Source organism: Limulus polyphemus, unplaced genomic scaffold, assembly GCF_000517525.1.
Source record: "Limulus polyphemus unplaced genomic scaffold, Limulus_polyphemus-2.1.2 Scaffold2120, whole genome shotgun sequence".
NCBI classification, from domain to species: domain Eukaryota; kingdom Metazoa; phylum Arthropoda; class Merostomata; order Xiphosura; family Limulidae; genus Limulus; species Limulus polyphemus.
In genome coordinates, this window is record NW_013667730.1 from 1460 (window position 1) to 13352 (window position 11893).

At 33.4% G+C, this 11893-nt stretch overlaps 1 protein-coding gene across 1 annotated transcript in view; it reads right to left on the minus strand.

The window, feature by feature from the left end:
- Positions 1-995: 995 nt before the first annotated feature.
- Positions 996-11893, minus strand: part of LOC106466005 (probable basic-leucine zipper transcription factor N) — a 19267-nt gene continuing 8369 nt past the window's right edge. The window contains exons 3-6 of the mRNA XM_013926254.2: positions 8438-8633; positions 6168-6266; positions 3751-3876; positions 996-1752 (exon numbers count right to left, since the gene is read on the minus strand). Coding sequence (XP_013781708.2) covers positions 1619-1752; positions 3751-3876; positions 6168-6266; positions 8438-8633 — 555 coding nt within the window. The 3' untranslated portion in view covers positions 996-1618. The remainder of the gene's footprint in view (positions 1753-3750; positions 3877-6167; positions 6267-8437; positions 8634-11893) is intronic.

The following is an 11893-nucleotide window of genomic DNA, read 5'->3' on the forward strand; positions in this document are numbered from 1 at the left end:
ATATACTTCATATTTTGGACAGTTATTTCAATTACTTTCCATTGTGCCCAAAAGCTCACTTATCGAAACCGTGAATATCTTTTTTTTTTAACATGAAAAACAGGAAAATAATAATTATCCCCCAAGTCACTTACCAATCGGAAACCAAATATTCTTTGATTAGCAAAATAGCTTAGCTTATACTAAACTATTGAACATCACTCACGATGGATGGCGTGGCTATTACTGAATCTTCTTCAACCTGTATCAGGTATAACTAAGTTTTCTGCTACCTGTATCAGGTATAACTAAGTTTTCTGCAACCTATATCAGGTATAACTAAGTTTTCTGCAACCTATATCAGGTATAACTAAGTTTTCTGCAACCTATATCAGGTATAACTAAGTTTTCTGCAACCTATATTTTTTTTACATTTTAATAACTTTTCATTTAGGTAATCTTGGATTCTTTTATGAAAGTGAAGACGAAGAAAAAACTCCAACTCGTGATAAAATCAAGCAGATGGGTCATGAAATAGTCACAACTGCCAGAAACCCAAATAATCAACGAAACTAGTTGCTTCTTGCCAAGAACGAGCAGAAACGCAAAATTCCTACAATGCGTAGTTGATTTACAATAGTTTGATAATTTTCTGAGACTTTAGTAGCGCAGAAAGAGCTAAATCCTTCAGTACAACTTCGTAAAAAATTGTTTTAAAAAATTATTGAATAACGTGTCTTGTAAAGTTCATAAGCTTACATTGTGCTGATATATAACTGTTTACACTTAAGATTGTTATTTGAATAATAAAACAGTATTTGTAAATTTATACTGGCTTTTACGGTTGAAGAACTTGGAACATATTAAATTCAAATGCCAATGTTAGGACGAAAAATTAATATGCCAAGTAAAAGACCACAGATGATTTGAAATTAACACAGTGAAAAAACGTGGTACGTTTTTAAGAGCTTTATTTAGTAAAACACATTTAATACGTCAAAAATTCTACAAAACAACAGATACTTATTAACCAACTTTCTACTTGAAATTATTCTAACTACAAACAAAAAATGAAACGTTTATTGTACGTAGTTTTATTGATATTGCAACAAAACCAAAATCCGTACCAGAAGCTAACATACCAAGTTTAAAACAATCCTATAACGGTAAGTTTAATATGCCTCTAAGTAAGTGTGTGTGGTACTTTGCGTGTAACGCTAGTATTTTCATATTAAACGCTAACAATTATCAATGTATTTTCCATATATTTTATGTTTTGTTATTTTATCTACAAAGCATTATTTTTCCCGTCTATTATACTTTCACTTTGCTATTTGATCAAATTAAACATCGTTTGATGTTATATAATTGAAAATGTAATTTATTACAATTTCTATGTAAGCTGTGTTATTCATTCGCTATTAATATTGGAAGCCTAAAAAAGTACGTAAGTTGTTTTTGATCGATTTACAGTTTATTTATAAATATATCATTACGCTTTTCGGCCTCTGTTGTTAAGTTTTGAAACAAATAAAATAAGCTTTGCTGAGATAAAAGGCTCAAATTCGAGCTAAAATGGCATGTTACTCCTGGTATCTGCTTGTTCAATTTGGTTCACAATCTTCTTTCAGACCGAGCATTAAGGCAAGATGATTCCATCACACCAGTCAAGATCTTCTGGCTTGAGAACCCTGTCGACGACGTGGATTACGCCATTACTTGCCGGAATGTCCGCTCGGTACAGGGGCGAGTTGTTAGCCTCATAAATACGCCCTGGGAATATCACATACATGCAGTTACTGGCTACATGTTAAACAGAGTGTAAACAGTAAATATCATATTTTCTGGAACTGTTCCACTACGTAGCGGAATGTCAAAATCAACAAAACGCCACTTATATCCGGGACCATGCGTTACCATTGTTGAGATATATCTTATATAATAGATATTTTCTTAAAGTTTAGTAGAAGGAATTTAAGATTACGGTCTTTACATAGATTATAAAACAAAAAAAATGGTCGTAGCTATTGTGTTATACTTATTAAAACAAGTCCTGTAAATTTACTGAAGAAAATGAAGTTGGACTGAAGATGACACATAAGAGTGTTGAAACTTGTTTCCATATAAACTCGTGTTCAGTAATAGTGGATCGTAGCTTCGCTACAGATTACTTTACATTGTACACTGTATTTAGATTACTTTACACTGGACAGAGTATTTACCCACTGTTACTGAAAAAAAGGTTTTACCAAAACTATTAAGACAGCATACTTTGAGAAGAGGCGTGTGATGTTTCGTCGCTGATACATCTTGTCATCAACCAAAGGTACACACTTGACAGAGTATAGTGCCATTCCTCTTGTCATCAACCAAAGGTACACACACTTGACAGAGTATAGTGCCATTCCTCTTGTCACCAACCAAAGGTACACACTTGACAGAGTATAGTGCCATTCCTCTTGTCACCAACCAATGGTACACAGTTGACAGAGTATATTGCCATTACTCTTGTCACCAACCAATGGTACACAGTTGACAGAGTATAGTGTCATCAACCAGTGGTACACATTTGACAGAGTATAGTGTCATCAACCAATGGTACACACTTGATATATTATACTGCTATACCTCTTGGAAATCAGCTCCAAATGTAATGAGAGTTTCGGTCCTGTCCCTAAGATAGAGGTCCAAAAGTTTAATTGAACTTAGAACTGAACTGGCCACGTCAGATTATCGACGTTGTTTATCACAATCCAGTGTTGAACATAATGTACAATATGGTATGGATATATCATCACATTGAATAATCCATCTTCTTAGGATTTCACCAGTGTACACAGTGGAATAATGTTCAGATGAATCTACTTTGCACGGTTAACGATACAGTTGTATTCACAGTTTACTGTTGTTCTTGTTTTTTTCAGATTTCCATCAAACACCAAATTTCAGTGGTTAAAGCATCACGAGAGTCGACTATTTACATTGACGACCCTAATGAAGGATGTTTGGACTAGAATCTGTTCATAATATCCAGCAGCATAAATTTGGTGTGACTCCTTAAATTGAGAACCATAACAAAGGATGTTTTGGCCGCAACTCATCCATAAAATCCAGCAGCAAAAAGGTTAAAAGTAGATTCCTTACACTGACGACCTCATTGAAGGATATTTGAGATGCAACCCCTTTCATGAGATCCAGCAGTATTTAAGATAGGAGTCGACTCTTTACACTGACGAGCCTATTGAAGGATATCTGAGATGCAACCGATCCATAAAGTCCAGCAGCATAAAGAATGTGAGTCGACTCCTGCTTTTCTAAATTTGAACATTTGGCGGTTTCTAATTTTTCACTGCATTACTTCCAGTACATTTGAGTATCATTAGACGGCTGAAAATCCTCAATAATTATCATTCTTTGAAACTCCATGATCTGCTTTCATCGACACATCTTTACTGTAACTGACTCTGCGTATTAGCGATTGACCTTAGCAGTGTACCATCAGATTCATATACAATTGCAGTTAAAACGGTTGTTGTTGTTTTATATTAAGCACAAAGCTACACAAAGGGCTCTATGTGCTCTGCCCATCAGGGTTATCTAAGCTCGGTTTCCAGTGGTATAAATCCGCAGACATACCGCTGTGCCAATGGGGAGCCAGTTAGGACAAACTAATTATTTACTGGAGTTATGCTTTAGGTAATAACTAACACATTATATAAAGCACGCTGAAAGAGTAAACGAGAAAACTTTTCAAGACATATAAGTACTTACTACGGCATCCATCAACAATCACGCTAACTCTGATTGGTAGAGACCGATAGTATGACATCAGGTACTGACCATCCTCCAGGTCTGCTCCATAGTAGACTCCGTAAACCAGGTGGTATAGAAAGAAATCTAAACCGATTAAACAGTGATCATTTTTAAAATATCAGTTGTCAGAACTAGAAAACTAAATTAATATAGTCTAAAACATTTATAATTGTTGCATATGATACATTAATCCTTAGAAACTTTGATTTCACCACCACCTAGAATCCCTGATAATAAACAGGTGTCATTAACTGATATGTACGTATCATACGTCACTATCAACCTTTGCTACTTAGTTTATAGTCTTGTATAGCGTTATGGATTACTAGGGGTCACCAGTTATTATAATGTTTTTCTCGGTATGGATATAATGCTCAATTTAAAAACTTTTTCGTGCACTCTCACTAACTTACTCAAATATTCCCAAATTCCGGTACATTTTTAAAACCTTCTGTTTACTAACGTATAATCTATACTTAACCATGTCAAGCTAAATTGCATTATCGATCAAATTATACTCTGCATTTTCCTTTGAACAAATTATGTATTCGTTACGTTTTAAAGGTGGTATAACCCTTTTCTTATTCATTACCTATTATAAATTTAGGTACAAGCCTAAATTTTGGTTAAAATTGTTGCATTCGTCACTTTAAAAAATAAGTTAAGAAAATTCCCATAGGATACTTTTTATTCTGTTCCTAATCGAAAAGGTAATATAACTGGTAGTTATCTAAAATTTTATAACAATAGCTGCTTGATAATTAAAAAGAAATTGAATTTTACATAGGGACCAATGATGAGAAAATATGGAGACCACCATACAGGATAGTTAAAATTGGTCTTGGATAATATCCAACAGATGGCGCCAGAGTATACGACATATTTTAACTTTATTTTATGGAAACAAATTGTAGTAAACAGAAGAGAAAGAATTTATTTACCCGAAAGTGACTCTGATAATGAATTCGATTTAAAAACTGACAATACATTACAAAGATGTTTATGAAATCCCGAATTTACAAAAGATGAGATATTAGTGTTGGAGCAATTCTAAAGGACTGCTGAAAATGTTTCACGGAATGAAAGTCCATGTTGTAATACTCTCGGTGCTGTTCCAGTTACTGAGAAATACTTCAACAACAAAAGAGTATAATTGATTCAGGGAAGTTGAGCTACACGAACGGAATAACACTGGCATTTTTAAATACTTTCATCACGTGAATAAACACAATCTACTATAGTACACTGAGTACGCCAATGCAGATACAGATGTGACTATAATACGTCACAAATAAGCATGTGATCTGTATGATAATAATACCTTTAGATTAATATAGTATGTCAATGATTTGTTTAAATAACACATTACATGACTAAATAACAAGTGGGGGATTTGTACGTTGATGAGTCCGTAGACTTACCACTGTCCCATCAGGGAACGAAGTAGTTCGTCACGTCTATTTTTGCGACGGCCATGATGTTAAGTAGCAGTGAAAGAACCACACTAAACTCTTGTAATATCACCTCTTACAGTCCAGTTTAACACGCTGCTATAAAATCAAGTTCGATTTTTAAACAAGAACCAAAAAGTTTAGTATTATGAATCTCATTTTAAAAAAATTGCAATAGTCAGTACATTGATATGTTTGTTTTGGTCTCTTACTTTTATTACGAAAATGCATTGTTTACCTTCAATTATATAAGTACTTCAATACTTGGCCCGTAATAACAGTTACAAAAATGTAAGTCAAGATACTGCGATTGTGGAATTAAAACCAATTAATTACTGGTATGATTCTGTAAATCATTGTTTGCGACATTTCTATGCTTTCTCAGGAAGAAAAAATAGCGTTTAGAACTGAATATGTCGCGTTGCAAAGTATTAAAATTAATGTCTTATCTCAATATAAACGTTATTTTTATTGTGTTAGAACATCCTTTCCATGTGTGTATTAACTTAAAGTTTTCATACAATACGGCTTCTCGTGTTAAATTCGGAACCAACAAAGTCAATACCCTACAGGCATTTTGGTGTATAAATAATAGTTGAGAAAAAGTGGTTTAAAAAAAAACGATGTGTAAGAACCTAATCGTAATTCTAGAGTTAAGAAAAACAATTGTTTTGTGCTCATTTATCATAAAACATTCATATTTTTAAATTAATACATTTATACTACAAATTATCCGCCATACATTCTCCACAGCTTCTGTGATAGGAAGTTCTGTTACACAGTTAATTCAATGTTTTTACCAACACATAGGCTTAGCTTAAAAACACAGTTTTTAATTTTTTTTTAAGGACGACTTAACAGACTTAAGTGCAAAAGCCATGGCTTATAAATTTTAAACAAACAAATAAAGAAAATCACTCTTACCTTGTAGAGCTGTGGCGTTTTTCTCTAGAACATTGAACTCATTTTCAGAAAGCTTGGACAAGGCATAATTACTTGGCAAGAACAGTGTGTAGGGACCACCTAAAAAGTTTGTCAGAGTAAGAAAAATAAATAAATTGAATTCAAGCTTTAATCAAATCCACTGACTCTTGACATGAATTGTCACAAAAGTAGGTCAAAAGTAATATTATTAGTCTTAGCACACATAACCTAAGCAAGCTCATTCTTGTTCGATGTATTTATACGTTGTTGGTGTGCCTAAGAATTACTTTAAGAAAGTCAAAGCTGTGGTTAAATCCTAGAAGTTACTCGTCCACTTTCATTACTATAAATTGTATCATGAGGAGGAATTATGATAAGGAGTTGCCTGGCAACATCCTTTGCTCATCAGATCTATAACTTATATCCTGCCTGCAAGTCTCCTGTAGAAAGTGATTGTGTTGAAGTGAATGGAAGAAAGTTGTGACTGTACCGTTATTTGAAAGTAGTGTAAGTGTTTAATACACAAATATTTGTTGTATTTAAGAAAAAAAACCTCAGTAGCATAGTATTTGTTATATTAAAAGAATCTCAAAGGCATTGTCTGGAAGACTTATAACGGGTTCTACTTTGATTTGAAAGGGTTTTAATTAAATATCTTCTGCATCATGCAATCCTACGAGATTCATCGAATGTTTCGCGTTCCTGAAAATATTCGATTATTATAGCTGTGACCCATACTCATAGTTGTCATTTTACGCTTTAAATAACACTCTATGGTGATATTTTCAAAGCATAAAAACGCATAAAACCATAAAGGTATTTACGATAAAATTTTATTAGAAAAATTAGAAGGACACATAACAAATCAATTTGTGATTTAAAATAGGTTAACATTTAGTATAAGTTTAGCTTATGGCAAAATGTGTGTTGTTGAGTTTATAATATACTAATAGAAACACCGCCCTCTGGGCGGCTGTTTTTGTTAGTAATTACTAATTGTAGTATTCACTCCTCATTGAAAAAAAGAAAAAGCGATTATTTTCTAAAAACTGATTCAGTGAACAGAGCTCAAAATTTGCGTAAATTTTACTGATATAAATTGTAATATTTTAGTATATTCAAACTGGTACCCCTTTATTTGCAAAAATAACAGTTAAAAATTTCATTTTTTAGTACTATATTTACAAATTACACTAATAAATATATAATCAAACCCTCACGTACAGTCCTAGTGAAAGTCTTGTTCTAGTTGTGAGGAGAGTACTTTTATTTAAAATTGTGTTTTGTTTTAAAGAAATGTTATTTTTCTAATTGTCTGAATCTTGAATACTCAAAGTGTGAAATTATTTATGGATTTTTGTTTGTGGTGTCAGTCAATAGATGGCGCAACATGGTATTTATTATTTCAGTGACATACATAGATACACGCTACGTTCGTTATAGTAAATGAAATAACATCATTGAATATTTGGCTCCGTTGTTTTCCAATTTTTAAATTTTTGCTTAAATTAAGATTTCGTTTCATAAATATATTTTATTTGATAACTCGCATACAACTAATTGTGAAATAGAACAAACAAACAATATCCTGCCTAAATAATAATAAAAGAACACAATATCGTGTATAGCAATTAGTGAAAAACCACAGTAAACGGAACAAACTGTGAGAAGTCTGATATTAGATAAACTAGTTTCGACACATTCGTCCGTCCTCTTCAGTCTTCTGGCAGGAAAAAAACTGGTCAGCAAACGCCTACGTGACCCATGATCTTGGAATTCCCTTAGGACACCAAAATTCCTGTAGAATACACCAATGTCTTCTTGCCAGAAGACAACGTGAGGCTGAAGAGGACGCACGAATGTGTCGAACTAGTTTATCTAATATCAGACTTCTGACAGTTTTTCCGTTTACTGTGGTTTTTCACCCTGCCTTAATCCTCGTTAAAGGAATAATTGTAAAAATTCTTAATAAAACTACTCTTTAAATGTTGTGAAGAATATGAAAATACATAAAAATAATTTGAATAGTAATATACGTATCCGACATACTTGTTCTATTTTTCAATTAGAGTTTGCTTAAGGCGAAATATCATAATTTTGTTATTATTATTATTATTAGCATAACTTTGAATCCAAAATAGTATTTTCATGGTTTTTGGAACAACTGTGCATATGTGTAAATAGCTGATCCAACTTTCAAGTATTTATCATAAATATCTACCATAAATTAGCATCTTTTCAAATAATAAAGTAAAATCTTTGAAACTTACTCCCACGTAAAAAGTCTATCAATTGCGTTCCTTCCAGAAGTGTTAAAAATTTGTTGTATCTGTTGCACTGGGTTACAGTATCCGCGATATCTTTCTCCACTGTTGGATATAATATGCCATCAATCACGTGTATAATTCCACCTTCTGGGCTTGGAACATTTGCGGTAACAATACGCTGACCATTGATATTGACTGCCTGAAATTCGAAATAATATTTTAAGTAGTAAATTAATACCTTATTGATATTTCTATTCTGACAAATGACTCTCATCAGCTAAACAATAATATTGCTCAATAATATATTTCTAAAAAATCAGCTAAACAATAGAGAAAATGTGTGTTGATTAATGGTCGCAAATGAATGATTTCAACAACTGTTGGTTTCTGGAAATGATTATTAGCATAAACGTGAAGACCAAGCTCTGATTTGATGATGTATTATGGTTGATTTGGTCATTTTCTAACAGTTTAACAACACTACAACGAACAGTTTGATTTTCAATGATATTACTATATTATTTATGTTAGCCTTATTTCAAAAATTAGGGATATCTATACCTGAACCTTTGAAATCTCTCGATCTGGTCTTTTTGAGCCCATGTTTCGCACCAGGAGCCGATCAGCATGAAATTAGCAGATGATAAAAATGTTTCCATTAACAGAACACTAATCTTACCTACACATCATTGTCAATCTTTAAATCTGTCCTTCAAAGAAACCTCTTGTACTAACTTTAGTTGACTTACGTTCAAGCCGTGTATCCAAAAGATGCAGATTCATTAAAAAGGACTTTGCAATTGAAAACGTTACACGTTGAATACATTGGCAAATTCATTATTTGATACAAATGAAATACGAAAGTAGATTAGAAAGCTGTACGCATGAACAACAGTTTGTAACTCGTAAAGTTCTATTTAGTAATAACGAGGCTTGTTTGCCAGAGACAGTCTTTGTGTTTGTGTTTGTCTACTATTCAAGGTACAAAATTTAATTTTCGTACGTTTCTTACAACAATCACTTAACATGGCGAATTCTTCACATTTTGACCATTTAACAAAAGAGAAATTTATGGCTTATGGCTACCTAGCAACGAAAGGAGTGTGGGTAAGCCAACTTCGGCGTTACGTTTGACCTGGTTTGCTATTAATAGCCCTAAACCTTCATTGACCTTACTCATTCAACTCGGCTATATCAGATGGTCATTCTCTACTTGCCGTTATAGTGTCAAGGCCGTTCTTGAAGTAGCACAGTGGGTCAGTACTTCACCTGCTGATCTCACTGGACTATGTGGGTGGCAGAGATTTTCTACCTCTGAGCCTACGAACGTAGGTGAGCTATATATTCTTTGTCTAATGCGCTGAGTGTTGTATGCAAGAGGGGGAGGGGGTTAAGATGAAGCAACACCTAACGACAATTCATATATCAAGAAAAGTACAGCTCAAATCCGTGTTACATAGTGAAAATTAATAATGTATATTTCCTTGACGCCATTATTTTGTCTTTATTTATTGACATTTATTGACACTTCTAAATTAAGAACGGTTAGTGCCGATAGCCCTTGAGTAGTTTTTCAGGAAATTCAACAAAACAAACAAACAAAATATTGAATTTTCGGTTTTGAAAAGTAACCCAAAATGTCTTTTTCTACTTAAGAAAGTACTTATAAACATAAATAAATATTTCTTGAAGAATACGAGAGTTATTTTTGTATTGTTCGTTAACACGCCACATGATTCAAAGGACAGTTTCAGTAGGAAAAAAGCAATTTGACATGTGCAAGTAAGTTATATCCATGATAAACATATGCAAGTACTGCCTAGTTAACCTCCCCGTTTTCTCAATTTGACATGTGCAAGAAACTTATATCCATGATAAACATATACAAGTACTGCCTAGTTAACCTCCCCGTTTTCTCAATTTGACATGTGTAAGAAACTTATATCCATGATAAACATATGCAAGTACTGCCTAGTTAACCTCCCGTTTTCTAAATTTGACATGTGCAAGTAACTTATATCCATGATAAACATATGCAAGTACTGCCTAGTTAACCTCCCCGTTTTCTGGAACATTCGTCAACTAAATGAACAAAATTTATATGTATTGTAAAAACACGAAAAGTTAACAGCAGTAAAGGTGAAAAACTAAAAAAGAAGGCTCTTGCTTATTTTTGAATCTAGTCCTCACTAAGGTTTGGTAGAGAAAAAAACTTAAATTACAAAGTGATCGATAACAACTTACAGTTAGAATTTGGATGTTAATCCTCATGTTAAAGATACTGTTTCTATACATCATTACAAAGTGATCGATAACAACTTACAGTTAGAATTTGGATGTTAATCCCCATGTTATAGGAACTGTTTCTATACATCATTACAAAGTGATCGATAACAACTTTCAGTTAGAATTTGGATGTTAATCCTCATGTTAAAGGCACTGTTTTTATACATCATATGAAATATAATAAAAAACGTTTTTGCACATTATCTTCTATCTATCTATCTATTTATTATATATATGTGTGGGTGTGTGTATAGTGCAAAGCTACGCAATGGACTATCTACGTTCTGTCCACCGCGACGAATCGAACCCGGGTTTTAACATTGTAAATCCGTAAACCTAACGCTGGCTCACCCGGAGACCTATCCGTCCTCTTTTGAAATAAGTAAGAGGGGAGTGAAACTGGCCCATTTTTAATAAATTTTCAGACTGATAGTGGCTAATGCTAAGAGCTTAATATCATATCAAGTAAATGTGCATTATTCTAGTTCAAATTTTTAATGAATTTTAATTACGTACTTGATGTCTTGTAGCTTTTATGCTACACAGTATAAGTCGGCTAAATAGATTCCTCTACATCTTTCAAAGTTGTTCCAGTTCCTCGATTTTCGAGTTCTATTTTAGCTTCTTCGCAGAGGGCAGTGTCGTAGATACTCCCTCTACTGAACAGTCCACGTGTTTAATAGTGTCTAGAATAATAAAATTATGGGACTAAGCTAATGTGCTTATGTAAAGTCTTTAGTCTCCATTGATACTTTTACTTATGACTGTTTGAAACTATGACAGTAATCCTATAATAGTGCAAATATTTTGACCAGACGCTTGAAACTGGTGATATGATATATATTATAATTCTCATCAACTGTAAGAAGTGCAACTCCTCTTCCTGTCCATAGCTATGAAACGTCCACCAGTGGGAAAATGGTAAGTTTCCCATCAATCATGGTCTGTAAGAAGTGCAACTCCTCTTACTGTCTATAGCTATGAAAAGTCCATCAGTGGGAAAATGGTAAGTTTCCCATCAATCATGGTCTGTAAGAAGTGCAACTCCTCTTCCTGTCCATAGCTATAGAAAAGTCCATCAGTAGGGAAAATGGTAAGTTTCCATCAATCATGGTCTGTAAGAGTGCAACTCCTCTTACTGTCCATAGCTATAGAAAACGTCCACCGAGTAGG